The sequence below is a fragment of the Anabrus simplex genome, chromosome 1 (genome assembly GCF_040414725.1).
Source record: "Anabrus simplex isolate iqAnaSimp1 chromosome 1, ASM4041472v1, whole genome shotgun sequence".
NCBI classification, from domain to species: Eukaryota; Metazoa; Arthropoda; class Insecta; order Orthoptera; family Tettigoniidae; genus Anabrus; species Anabrus simplex.
In genome coordinates, this window is record NC_090265.1 from 1010271352 (window position 1) to 1010286046 (window position 14695).

A 14695-nucleotide genomic window follows, 5' to 3' on the forward strand; every position below is an offset into this window, starting at 1 on the left:
CCACTATGGACTACGAAGTAACAACTACGGTACCCTGGATCATCTTTTCCCTCCCCTGGCTTTGATCTTCTGCCCATATAGCTTCATTCGTTGGCTTATCTGCTTCCTTCTTTCTTCTGAGAAAATCACTTTTGAAGATTTCTTTCCTCATTCTTGGAGCCTCTGAAGTCTGAAACTAATTGTCGAAACTGGTTCCTGCTTTGGATGTCTTCATGACTAATGCCCATTTTCTCTATATGTAGCGTGTATCTCCATAAACCACCTGGGAACAATTTTTTCCCCCTTTTGAAATGTGCAACGAGTTTTCGAGTCAGCCTTTCTTGATTCATACATAGGAGATTTCCATAAAATTGTATTCGTCTCTTCTTCATCGACTCTATAATTCCCTCAGTCTCTTTGTGTAACTCTTTGTTAGGTCTTAATCTTCGCTGTCCACCATCATATATATATATATACTCATGGTCTGATCACGGTGTTATAGTGCCTTAGTTTTGTTCTCAAGACTTCATGAATTTTTTGTTGTACACATCTTTCGTCAATCGGTATGGTAATTCCATCTGTCTGATTCTTGCCTTGATTGCCTCCTGTTCTAAGCCATTAGACTGGATCATCTCAACAAGATATTTGAAGCTCTTGACTTTTTCTACCCCCTCCTGTTGTGTTCATGATTTTTGGAGCTAATTTGATGTTTGTCATAAATTTTGATTTTTTCAAAAGAGATGTGCAAGCCAGTCTTCATAGCAGTTTCACAAAGAATACCGATTCTTCTACTCGCTGATTCGACACTATTCATAAAGAAAGCCAGATCATCTGCAAAGGCAAGGCAATCGAAGTTCAACCCTTTATTCCGTGCCCCAACCCTGAATTGTTCTTTCTCTCCCTCTAAGTCTCTTAGTTGTCCTTCCCATTCTCTAATGACCTTTTCCAACACACAGTTGAAGAACATTGGTGATAACCTATCCCCTTGTCTAACTCCTATCTTAATTTCGAAGTAATCTGAAGTTTCCCCTCTGAACTTCACCTTCGACACAGTCTTGTTGATCGTTTGTTTAATCAGGTTCCGTAATTTGTTATCCACACCAAATTCTTCCAAGATCCTCATTAAGATTTCCCTGTCAATAGAATCACAGGCCTTCTTAAAATCTATAGATACTACTGCATAATCCTTGTTCTGGATCATTTTATTCTCGATTATGTTACTGAAGTTCAAGGACTTCATTTAAGATCATAAGGAAAATCACTTTCTTTATTAGCAGTTTATGATTGCCATGGTGAGGAGGCTTGCATGTCCCAATGAAACAGATACCCGAACCATAGGAGCAACCATATCGGAAGGGTATCTGTCGAGAGACCAGATTAACGAATGGTTTGTCGAAAGGGAAGTGGCAGCCTTTCGGAAGTTGCAGGGCGGCAGTCTAGATGATTGACTGATATGACCTTGTATTAATATTTAACATGGCTTAGCTGTGTTAATACTGCTACCCTCTGAAAGCAACAGAAAACTACAGCCGCAACTAACTTCCAAGGACATGCAGCTCTCCCTGTATGAATGAATGATGTACTGATGATGGCTTCCTCCTGGGTAAAATATTTCAGAGGTAAAATAGTCCCCCATTCGGCTTTCCAGGTGGGGACTACACAAGAGGGGGCAATCATTAGGAAGGTGAATACTGACATTCTGTGAGTTGGAGCGTGGAATGTTACAAGTTAGAATTGTTGTGGTAGATTAGAGAATCTGAAGAGGGAAATGGATAGACAAAAATTAGATATAGTTGGTATAAGTGAAGTACGTTAGTAGGAAGAGCAGGATTTTTGGTCAGCCAACTACAGGATTATCAACACAAAATCAAACATAGGAAATGCAGGAGTTGGTTTAATAATAATGAATAAGAAAATAGGGCAGCGGGTAAGCTACAACAACCAGCATAGTGAACAAATTATTGTTGTCAAGATACACACCAAACCAATGCCCACCACAATAGTGCAAGTCTATATGCCTATTAGTTGAGCAGATGATGAAGAAATCAAAAGAATACATGAAGAGATGAGAAATTTAATATTATACTGCCCGTAATAGAAGATAAGAATGTAATTGTGATGGGAGACTTTAATGCAGTGGTAGGCCAAGGAGGAGAAGGTAACACCATACAAGAATTTAGACTGGGATGAAGGAATGCAAAAGGAAGTGAGGTGGTTAAATTCTGCATCAATCATAATTTAGTCCTTGCCAATACGAGGTTCAAACACCACAAACGATGGCTGCACATGTGGACAAGACCTGTAGACACAGGAAGGTATCAAATAGACTTCAGTATGATTAGGCAGAGATTCAGAAACCAAGTGTTGGATTGTTGAATTGCAAGACGTTCCCAGGAGACGACATGGACTCTGACCACAACGTGGTCATCATGAAATGTCATCTGAAATTGAAGAAATTTAAGAATGCACGAAGATGGAACCTAGATAATTTGAAAGAAAAGAGTATGAGGGATTGTTTCAAGAAACATGTTGCACAAGGACTAAATGAAATGGCTGAAGGAAATATAATAGATGAAGAGTGGACAGTCGTAAAAAATGAGGTCGGTAGGGCTGCTGATGAAACATTAGGAATAAAGGTAAGATCAAGTAAGAATCAGTTGGTAACTTGGGAGATATTCAATATGATTAATGAATGGCAAAAATACAAGAATGCAAAAAATTAGGAGGAGAAACAAGGAATGCAGGTGATTAAAGAATGAAGTAGATAGAAAATGCAGGTCGGCTAACAAACAATAGCTGAAAGAGAAGTGCAAGGATGTTGAAGGTTGTATGACTGTAGGAAAGGTAGATGCTGCATACAGGAAAATCAGGGAAAACTTTGGAAAAAAGAAAATTATGTGGATGAATATTAAGAGTTCAGATGGAAAACCACCTCTAGGGAATGAAGACAAGGCAGAACGATGGCAGGAACATACTCAACTATTTGATCAAGAAAAAGAAGTACATAAGGTTCTGGAACAAGAAGAAACTGATGATGCTGATGAGATGAGATCCAATTTTGAGATCAGAATTCGACAGAGCTTAGAAAGACCTAAATAGGAACAAGGCACCTGGAATTGATTACATACCCTCAGAATTACTGACTGCCTTAGGAGATACCAGCATGGGGAGGTTATTCCATTTGTGCAAGATGTATGATACAGGAGAAGTGCCATCCGACTTTAGATGATATATCTATTCTCAAGAAATCAGGTGCAGAAAGTGTGAAAACTACTGCACCATTAGTTTAGTATATCACACTTGCAAAAAATTTAACACGTATTATTTACAGGAGAATGGAAAGACCCGTTGAAACTGAGTTGGGAGGAGATCAACTTGGCTTCAGAAGAAATGTAGGAACAGGTGAAGCAATCCTGACTTTACCTCTGATCTTAAGAGGATTAAATTAAGAAAGACAAGCCTACATACATGGCATTTGTACATCTAGAAAAAGCATTCAATAATGTTGTTTGCACCAAGCTATTTGAGATTCTGAAGGTGATCACGATTGGATACCAAGAAAGAAGAATTATCTACTCTGTACAAAAATCAGTCTGCAGTGATAAGAATTGAATGCTATGAAAAAGCAGCAGCAATCCAGAAAGGAGTGAGGCAAGGCTGCAGTTTGTTGCCTCTCCTTTTGAATGCCTACATAGAACCAATAAAGAAATCGAACAGGAATCTGGAAAAGGAATCACAATCCAAGGAGAGGAAATAAAAACTCTGATATTTGCCAATGATATTGTTATTCTGAGCCTGCAGAAGATCTGGAGAAATTGCCGAATGGTGTGGGCAGTGTCTTGGTGAAGAGGTACAAGATGAAAATGTGTTCGTCCAACCCTTGTCCCGTTCCTCTACGAGGTCAGGTATGAGGCAATATGAATATGTCGCGACGGGTTTTTATGACTAGATACCCTTCCTGACGTCAACCTCATCAGAGGAGTTAATGAGATGAAATGAATGGCGTGATACATGATAGTAGGAAGGGAGAGGGTGAAACCTGGGGCCAGCACATAGCCTACTCCTGTCGAATAGCAACAAGGAGTCTGCTTAAGGCTTAACATCCCCATCTGATGGACAGATCATCATCAACAGCATCATATGCCCTCACTCTATATGAGCACTCTGGAGAGGTTTGGAATTTAATCCAAGCTTTTGGCATGCAATCTAGTGATTAAAAATTGTATACCACCACCTCCCTACCCTGCCGGCCAAAATTCTGATCGTGAAAATTTTTTCAACCAATGGGACTCGAACTGGCTAACCACGGTGTCAGACAGTTTAGACTACAACGCCTTAACGATCATGGCCACCAGGCGAGCTTACAAGATGAAAAATGTACAAGATGAAAATGCACAAGATGTAAATAAATAAATCCAAAACAAAGGTAAAGGAGTGCAATCAAATGAAGTCTGGTGATGCCGGAAATATTAGATTAGGAAATTAAGTCTTAAAGGAAGTAGATGAATATTGTTACTCTGGTAGAAGACTAACTAATAATGGCAGAAGAAGGGAGGACATAAAATGCAGACTAGCACAAGGAAGGTCTTTCTTACAAAAAGAAATTTGCTCACTTTGAACACTGATATTGGTATAAGAAAAAAAATTTCTGAAGACTTTCATCTGAAGTGCGGCATTGTATGGAAGTGAAACATTGATAACGAGCTCAGAAAGAAAGAGAATAGAAGCTTTCAAAATGTGGAGTTACAGAAGAAAACTGAAGGCGAGATGCGTAGATTGAATCACAAATGAAGAGATACTGAGAGAGACGATTTGGCAAAATTTGGTCAGATGAAGAGACAGAATGATGGTGCACATCTTAAGACACACAGGTCTTGTTCAGTTAGATTCTGAGGGAAGTGTAAGGCGGTAAAATCAGCAGAGGAAGACCAAGGTATGAATATGACAAACAGATTAGAATAGATGTATGATGTAGTAGTTATGTAGAAATGAGGAGGTTAGGACAGGATAGGATCACAAGGAGCAATGCATCAAACCAATCTATGGATTAATGACCCAAACAACAACACTGTTTCAAATTATAACTTGGGCAAAACCAGATGAAAAAGTAGAAATTGAGAGGAGATTTCGGGAGAATGGTTTCTCTGGTGTTGTCAATGGTACGCACATAAAGACTGACTAGTCATCTACTGACCCTGATTCATATTTGAACATGAAACACTATTTTTATTTACTGACTCCTTTTAAAGATTGGGGGCAACTAACAGGACACCAGAGGAATTTTAGTGTGAAACTCTGCTGAAGCAGGGGTACTACCGAACACTGCTGTATAACATTAAATTGAGGAGTATACCTGACATTCTTTATGCCATTAAAGCATGTTGTATACTTCACAATTCGGCCGTGAGGACAACTTCCAGTATCAAGAAGTTGAAGGAGGGAATCCGAATGAGTACGGGAGTGAAACGAGTTTTTCTTGCTGTTCATTCACATTTTTAGCTAAAATTTCCCACATACACTTCTCATTTCTTATTTACATGGAACCTAATTTTAACCTATATGTTTTGTAGAAGAACACTCCTCTGGCATTCCAAAGTACCAACAAAATCAAAGTCAGTGATGTTCAATCAGAACTTCATACCAATCTTAACCTATGGTATTGAAACCTGCACCCTCACTAAGAAAGACTCATCAAGGTTGCAGGCATCTGAGATGAAGTTCCTAAGGTCCACAATTCAAAAAACCGAACTGGACAAGTTGAGGAATGATGTGGTTAGGAAGGAAGCCGGGATTGTTAGATCGGATCAGCATGTCCAGACTGAGGTGGTTTGGGCATGTAATGAGGATGGAACCAACAAGGACAGCATATGTTAACTTGGAGCGACATGTGGCAGGGAAACAGGTGGTTAGAAGACCAAGAACCCACTGGATGAACATCGTAAAGATGGACATTTCAAATCGGGGAAGACACTGGAGAATGTCATTAACAACAGAATGTATCTCAATAAGACGGAATGGAAGAGGCTCACCAGCAGTACCCGGGAAAATGGAACTGTAAAATGATGATGATGTTTTGTAGAAGTCAATCAAAGAACAGGTAACAACAAGAAATCACCAGCTAGTTGACTACAGCTGTAATGTAAAACAAAATAGCTCCTTCAGAACATGCCCCTATTTATTGAATGTCTTTCCTGCGTGCAATCACGTGTTCTAGGGAGTTTGGGCAGCGTTCTTGCAAGGATGGTTTGAAACTATTTTCCAATCGTGTTCTAGACATGTGCAGTAATTGCAGTTGGCAACAGTTTTCAAACCATCACAAATTCACTAAAACAATGTTTAGTAATCCATTGGTCTGAAACATAAGACTTCAACTAATTTGTTAGAGAAATAGTGTAATTTGCAAAAATATGTTGATACCTTTATGCTGCAAATGTTTTCATATTTGTTGTCTGGTGTTTTTTTGCACCTTTTAATACTCTTGTTAATTTTTTTAGTCCCAGTGAAAAAGGTTTTTGTATTTGTTATCTTACATTTTTTACACCTTTGAATACTCTCCTCTCATCTTCAGAAATGGTAGGTAAAGCTTTCACTGCACCCACACATACACGACAAGTCTTTCCATATCCCTCTTGGATAGTGTTTATTCGTGTTTTCAGTAGTACGTTTTCTCACTAAACACGTTCCCTTTTCTTGTTCCCAGCAGAAACATCTTAATGAGGTTTCACTGTACTTTGAAAGGCTTCTTATATAACTTAAATAAAAAGGTTGTCTTATTACTTATTCTACAGCAACCACGTAGAGAAACCTCACAAGCACTAAATGAAAATGTTCCAAAATAAATGACCAAATAACCTGTAAAACAACACTCAGGATGAAATTACATATTAACTAAGGTAAATTTTTTAATAAATGTCTCAAGACTAAATACCATTTCTAGAAATAGGACTTAGTATCAAAAATATAACTAGAATATAACTTTCACTTTACCTCCACTAACGTCTTCCTTATCTCTGTTAGGAAGAACATTGTCCAGACTGATACCAACATAAGCCAATCTTTTTCGTCTCAGTTCTTCATTTTCCCGACGCTTAGCATTCCGATCAAAGACCTTTAAATTTTCTTCCAGATTTTCCAGTAAGGAAGTCTAAGAAACAAAACAAACACATCAATCAGAATTATAAATTATATACAATTACTTTATATATCCTTCAGTTTATTTTAATGGGATAAAACAATTATCCTTCAAGCAGAAACCAAATCTCCTAAACTGAATAATTCTCAACCTAAATGAGTTCATTGCTGCTTTTCCGTTTCATCATAGGTCAGATGCTCTTTTCTTGTGTTTCTCTTTATCTTACACCAGCCACATCAGAAGTGAATATCTTCCAAAAACACCCCTCAATGAGTGGAAATACTCATTTATCCCTGCTGATGAACCTGGGAAGCAGAAACAAGCTCATTGGAGTCCAAGAAATACATCAAAAAGAACCGAAACTGATGAGAAGAGCTTGTCTATGAAGAAAGCATGGTGTAATACATGTAGTTTTTTCCTTGCCCCTCTGTTCTTTTCTGTTTGTCTTTTGGATAAGTTAATGTCTGCTATCTCAGGTCCTGTCTTCAGTCTATGGCGAGTATGAGATATAGTGTGAACTTTCTCCTGTCCCTTGAAAAATGTCTATATTACAACAAGAACCCTTTCTCGGAGATCTGTTATTCCGAGAGAGTTAATGTGCATTACTTTTTCCATTATTGATATTCATACATTCCCAGCATGAAAAGCTAGCAAAACAGTATCTATCTTTTTGTCTGAGTAACTCTCAATACTCCATTAACTACAGTAAATATTTGTATATTAGTGTGACCATTTTACACAATTCAATCCGAGAAACCTTGTGAAAAAAGATCAACAAAAATTATAGCAAGGGTCTTTTGCAATAAATATTGTTGGCACCATTATATACTCTTGTTTCTATCAATTTATGTGAAGTAGTTATTACAAATATCTTACAGATTCCTTGGGTTGGTTAACCTGTTATGGCACTGCAATGTTGTGGTGAAGAGAGCTTTATTGAGCCATTTTTATTGCTGTTAAACTGTCATTCCTAATGGTATGACTTCATCTGACACTTCCATTTATTGCTGACATGAGCAGTATAAAACCACTTCTTGCATTGCTGCTTAGGTCATGATTTCTTTTGTGCATATGTCTAAAATTGCTTTCTGTGTGAGAAGTGAACAGACTGTGCTTTTGTTCATTGAAAAGACAGAGTTTCTTCCTGTAACATAATCTTTTGGTGATATTAAAAGCAAACTGACTATATTATGTAGAGTTCATTTAATTTTTTCTTTCTTCTATTTTTTATTCTATGAACAGAATAGATCGAGCTGTCAGCTATTTTTAAATTGTGCTTGTGGTTCTGCACTTGCTGGTGAAAACAGTAATAAAAGAAATTACCTCATTCTCCAGTGACAAAGGGTTGCAATGTTGAGTGGGAAATAAAATATTGTGAAATATGGCTACAAAATATGAAATTGTGCAGGCTTTTGAACAATGCAGCATGAGCAAAAGTGAAATAAGCATGTGGTATAATTTAACATCTTTGACTCTATTTATTACCTGCCTCTTACCCAGAGGCTCCGGGTTCGATTTCCAGCCAGGTCAGGGACTTTTACTTGGAGGAGGGCTTGTTTGAGGTCCACTCAGTCTACGTGATAACAACTGAGGAGCTATCTGATGGTGAGATGGCAGCTCCAGTCTAGAAAGCCAAGAATAACGGCTGAGAGGATTCGTCGGGCTGTCCACATGGCACCTCATAATCTATAGGCCTTTGGGCAGAGCAGCAATCACTTGGTAGGCCATGGCCCTTTGGGGCTGTTGCTCTATGGGGTTTGGTTTGAAACATGGGATTTAGCTTCATAAAATAAAAGGCGAATCGGAAAGTGTTGATGAAAGATAAAAGATATGAGGACAAAGATGTTTACATCGCTGATGATTCTGCATTTTTCTATAATTTACTAACCCATAGGACTCTTGCGTTGAAGTGCGACCCATGCAAAGGAGGAAAGCATGGTAAAGAACATCTAAGCATTCTTCATCTAACCGTTCTTCTGTGCCGCAACATAAATGCTGGTGATAAATTAAAACCGTTTATTATCAACATGTCAGCCCACCCACGAGCATTTAAAGGAGTGCATAACATTCCGTGCACGTACAAAGCAAACATGTACCTGCATTGTTCATGAGAAACGCACCAGTAACCATGTGGACTCCGCAGCAGAAGGTGTTCTGTGTGCTTTCGCTCACGGAGATAAAATCCGTTACACTAGTACAACGTAGATTTTGGCGTGAGTATGGACTGTTACCAATTGATTATGTTCACACTGTACCCGATGCATTTACTGGACGTATTACAAAATGGCGCCTACGGAAGATAGAGGCCAGCCAAGGCAAAGAAATGTGTAGTAGGATATCGATACTTATATATGTCAGAAGGCCATGACTAACTTAAACCTACCACTATGAAGGTGGTGTACAATGGTGTAGAATCGATAGAATTGTTTTAAAAAAATAAGAAGGGTCAATCGGATTATTATAAAAACTGACTTAAAAAATTGACCTCGTAAGGATAAGACAAAATAGTTTGAAATCGCTGTCAAAATCCTAGTGGAAACCCATCACATCAAAATGGTCAGGAGGAGAGCGGGAGCAAACATTTTGAGAGAAACCAAGCCTGAATTAACCTGCAGGCGAAAAGCCTGTGATAAGGAGAAAAAAACACCTTAAATTTAAGGCTTCAGAAATAGCAGCATTCTTAATATCTTCTCAATCTAGCGGTCCCTTTCTTCATAATAAGGCAAAACACCAGCCAACATTATGAAACAATAATGAAGAAAGGGACCGCTAGATTGTGAAGATATTAAGAATGCTGCTATTTCTGAAGCCTTAAATTTAAGGTGTTTTTTTCTCCTTATCACAGGCTTTTCGCCTGCAGGTTAATTCAGGCTTGGTTTCTCTCAAAATGTTTGCTCCCGCTCTCCTCCTGACCATTTTGATGTGATGGGTTTCCACTAGGATTTTGACAGCGATTTCAAACTATTTTGTCGTTTTTATAAACTAATAATTTGTAAACTATGAGGTCCACAAGCCCACCATGTGCTACTATTATTCATTTCCATCTGCATCATTTGTTTTCTCATTCCCTTGTTTCTTAGGTTAACGCAGTTTTTAGTATCAATTATTATTTCAAATTAACACCTGTTTCACTGAATTTTGTCGCAATAAGTTGTTTTGCTCTCCATATTGATGTAAATATTGTATATTTTGTGCTATTTTGTTTCCGTCTAGGCTCTCTTTTGTTTGTTTTTTCATTTACGCTTTCATTATGTTTTTTAGCATTTTTTCAACTCATATTATGTAAATAATTATTCCAACCCCCCTAATTTTTTCACTGAAGATGGCTCAAACGAGCCGAAACATGTCTGAACTTGTTTACTCCGTCTAATGACGGAATATATGATGTATTGAATAGGAGGATACTTTCATTTTTCGCCATTGTAAAGTAACATATGTTTCATAGAATCCCGGTTAGTTAGAAAGATCCATGAGTGATGTAATACCAGTCAAACCCAGTTTACGTCACAGAGGGACGCATGTTTGAATTGGTTAAGTTAAATTACCATACTCTTTGCTGTGTTATTATATTTTTAAAAAAATACATACTGAATTTGGGGTTATATGTTAAATTGTATGACAAAATGCGTTTTGAGGAACGAATTCTGCGCTATTGGAGTGATACATATCGTTGTGTTTAATTAATATTGGAGGTTAAACGCGATGATTACAGATGTTAAATGAATTAAATATGGGTTGAAACGAAGGTTAGTAATGAAATAATGAAGTATATATGATACTTTAAATGTATTATTGCGCAGATTAACAGGAAGTAAAACGTGTATATATATATATAAAATGTGCGATATAGGAGCACAAGTAAAGCGACTACGGAATATAAGTATGCCCCAGGGAGGAACTATAGCAAGGTATGGACAATAAAATTACGCATATTTTAATGAAGTGTGAAAGTGGTTTGACTATTATAACAACCGGCGATGGGTATATGAATGCATGACTGTGTCGCATTCTGAATGAATGTTAATGGCGTGGAAGATCAAACTAGGATGTAACTAGTATGGTAACGTAGTGTTGAAATATCTTAATGTAGGCACTTGCACATCCATATATGAAAAAAATGCTTATTGGCTACGTGCATATTGAACTGGAATACGTTACATAAGAAATTATATAGCTAGAGTAGGGAAATTATTTGAGATTTACGTAGGATATCATCGATGCTTTGTTAATCTGAAATATTATTAGAGTGAATATTTAGCTAGGAGCCATACTTAAGTGGCAATTGGACCGAGAAGCTTAGTGCGTCATTCAATATTTCATTTTCTTCACTGTAGTCTGCACCAACGAACTCAGATAATTTTCAATGTAACTTAGGTCACTGATATTAGGATTCAGAACACTTTTATTCATATTCAGTTCATTTCCACGATAATTTGAACAATGTAATGATTGTATTTTTGATGAGGGTGTATAATTATCACCGTGAGTGATGGAATAATTTACTGATATACCGAATTTTGACCGTGATCAGAAGACTATGATATACTGTATACTTAAATGACCAGATGTAAATTTTAATAGGAAGATGAAACAAAGCAACAATTCATTTCAGGAATACGCGACCCAGAATGTTAAGATATGAAAACTTAGTTTAGGAATAAGCCAGCGCTGACTTAGAATATTTATTTATTAGGTTGACAATTGGAAGATCATGAGCAATATTTGACATTAACCATTTCTTTCGCAAGTCTTGATAATTTAATAAATGTGTTTCTTGATTGATTTTTTTTATAGAATGGAATGAGTTTTCATTTGTAATGATAGTCTGTAGTTATACTTAGTGAGTAAGGTTCTCGTTAAGCAGATGTGTTTGTCGAAGGGTTGACTGAGGTTTGCGTACGCAAATCCACTACTGAGCGTTGAATTACGTAATGCTGGACCGCATATGGTGTAATTATTTTCTCTTTGAACGCACGTTAAACCAAAACATGGAAAAATTAACCATTTTTCTGGAGGCATGAATACCCTGAGATATGTAACTGACTAGTTGGGAAAAATACTGTGGTCATGCTGACCCGTAGGGTGAAACACTTACGTAACAATTATGAAATGGGACAGGCGCCTTCGAGAATCTGGGACCTTGTCGATGTCGGGCCACCACGCCAAGCACGCAGTTTCAGAGGCTACTGTTGATTTAATCCGCGAGTCCTTCAAGCGGAGCCCTCATAAGTCAATTCGACAAGCAAGTAGGCAGTTACAGTTACCTCGTTCGACAGTACACGATGTCGCCCATAAAAGGTTGCGCCTATGGGGGTACAAACAGCAGCTTCGTCAGAAAATCAAACCTCAGGACAGGCCGCTACGGAAGGCATTCGCGGAGACTATTCTGGCCAAAACTGATGGAAATGAGACATTCCTCGATTCGGTATGTTTCTCGGACGAGGCTACATTCCATATTTCCGGCACGGTAAACACGCATAATTGTTGCATATGGGGATCTGAACCCATCCACGTTGTGATAGAGTTGGAATGGGATTCTCCGAAAGTGAATGTGTGGTGTGGATTGTTGAAGGACAGGGTTATTGGCCCATTCTTCTTTGCGGAGTCTACAGTTAATGGAACACATGTTGGAGCAGTATGTTGTACCACAACTTCCTGATGACGTAATCTTTCAGCAAGATGTGCATCATGCCATTATGCAGAAGTTGTGAGGGATTTCTTGAATCGTGAGTTCCCAGATCGCTGGATTGGGAGAGGTAGTCCATCAATTTCTTGGCCCCCTAGAAGCATGACATCACGCCACTTGATTTTTCCTGTGGGGGTTTGTCAAGAATCAAGTGTACCAGACACTAGTTCGTGATCTACCAGATCTGCGTCATCGCTTTCGTGCAGCTATTGCAAATGTTATGCCTACAATGCTGCAGAACAAGCTTATCGCTCGTGATGTCTGTTGCGCCACTAATGGTGCGCATATCAAGGTTTATTAGGTATGTAAACAAATATTTTGAGTTACCCTACTTGTAGAAACAAACCGCAAGTAAATATCTCCACTACTTCTCAAATTATTACATTTTATATTATTATACCTTTAACCCGGATACCTTGTATATAACCCTGCATTGTTCTCCAGTGGGCAGTTCCTGGTTGACAAGATTTATCACTGCATTTGATGAGTAAGCTGGTTCTCCTTGGCATCCCGCTAATAGCAATATGAGATAAGCTTATGAGAGACAAAAATAGATATTTAAAATTTCGTACTCCTCCACCACCTTCCTTCCGTCAATGACTACCTATTTACTAACCATTACGATTCCAGACCTTTGGGAATTATTTGGGCTCTGTAATTATGCACAGTGGTTCCAATTTTCAACGTAAGGCTAGAGATAAAAGGTGTTGTGTCTTACACTTTGGAAATTTCCATTACAGTGTTGAGTATTAAGGAAGCCCTTGTTTAAAGTAGTGAATCACCTTACTTTCGAGCAGACTTCTTGGCAAGTTCCTACTTCTAACTTCCTTGCCCTACCTATCCTTACCCCCTTCTCATTCCCCTTTGTTTCCCCATTTCTAAGTGTGTAGCTATTCTTTTCATTTATATTATCTAATGACAAAACATTGTAAAGTTGAGGAAAGACTTATGTCAGTTTATCTCAGGACTGGTATCTCTAAACTTCTAGTTATCTCTCTGCTCAGATTGTAATCTCATGTTAACGGAGATGTCGAGCGATAAGCTTGTGATGTCGTTGTTACTTACTTTAATAATCAACCTTCTCTGTAGGATAGTCTTTGGACAGATTTCATCCCTTTAATCTGTTGTCCTGTGGAATCAATTAATTTCCTGTGGATCAGAAAATTACATTGTAACCAGCTCTGCTTCACCACACATTGTAAACTAGTAGAAGCATAGACCCCTTCTACTGAATTGTTATTGCAGATATTGATTATTATTATTATTCTTGTATCAGAAACATACATGTTGTACACAGTTATAATTACTATATTACGTTTGCCCAAAACTTGGCCACTTCCAATGCATTTTTTGATGCTTGATATAGTTCATCTTCTGTGCAGGAGGCTGGACATAGACGACACTAGAGCATATGTTGGACGGTCTGGTCTTCTCCGCAGTCACATTGGATTTTTTCTTGATCTATGTAGCCCCATCTTGCCAAATTAACCTTGGATCTGCCAACTCCAGATCTCAGTCTATTCAGGGACTTCCAGGTCATCCATTCTTCATCGTAGCCAGGAGGTAGAATTTCAGAAAATCTTGTCGCAGTCATCATGAATCTCAAGAGAGTGTGCCATTTTGTAATCATTTGCCACGTGAAAATTCTTACAAAATTGTACAAAACTATTTTAATCCTCCTAGTCAATACTATATATTTTATGTACAATGAAGACAAAACTTCACACATAAATAGACATGTTTCGACCCAGCATTGGGTCATCCTCAGTAAGACATGTATAATGAATTAAGAACATAGGAAACACACAAAATGAAATGTTAGTTTAAAAGTAAAAAAAAAAAAAACAACACGAAAGTTAAAAAACTGTGAAATGTCAATTGTTAAAACAGTCTTGAGC

General features: G+C 37.9%; 1 protein-coding gene across 1 annotated transcript in view; it reads right to left on the bottom strand.

Annotated features, from left to right (window-relative positions):
* The window catches only part of LOC136857786 (microtubule-associated protein futsch), a 468803-nt gene that overhangs the window by 194824 nt on the left and 259284 nt on the right, over nt 1-14695 (bottom strand). The window contains exon 10 of the mRNA XM_067136704.2: nt 6967-7123. Within this exon, the coding sequence (XP_066992805.2) occupies nt 6967-7123 (157 nt within the window). The remainder of the gene's footprint in view (nt 1-6966; nt 7124-14695) is intronic.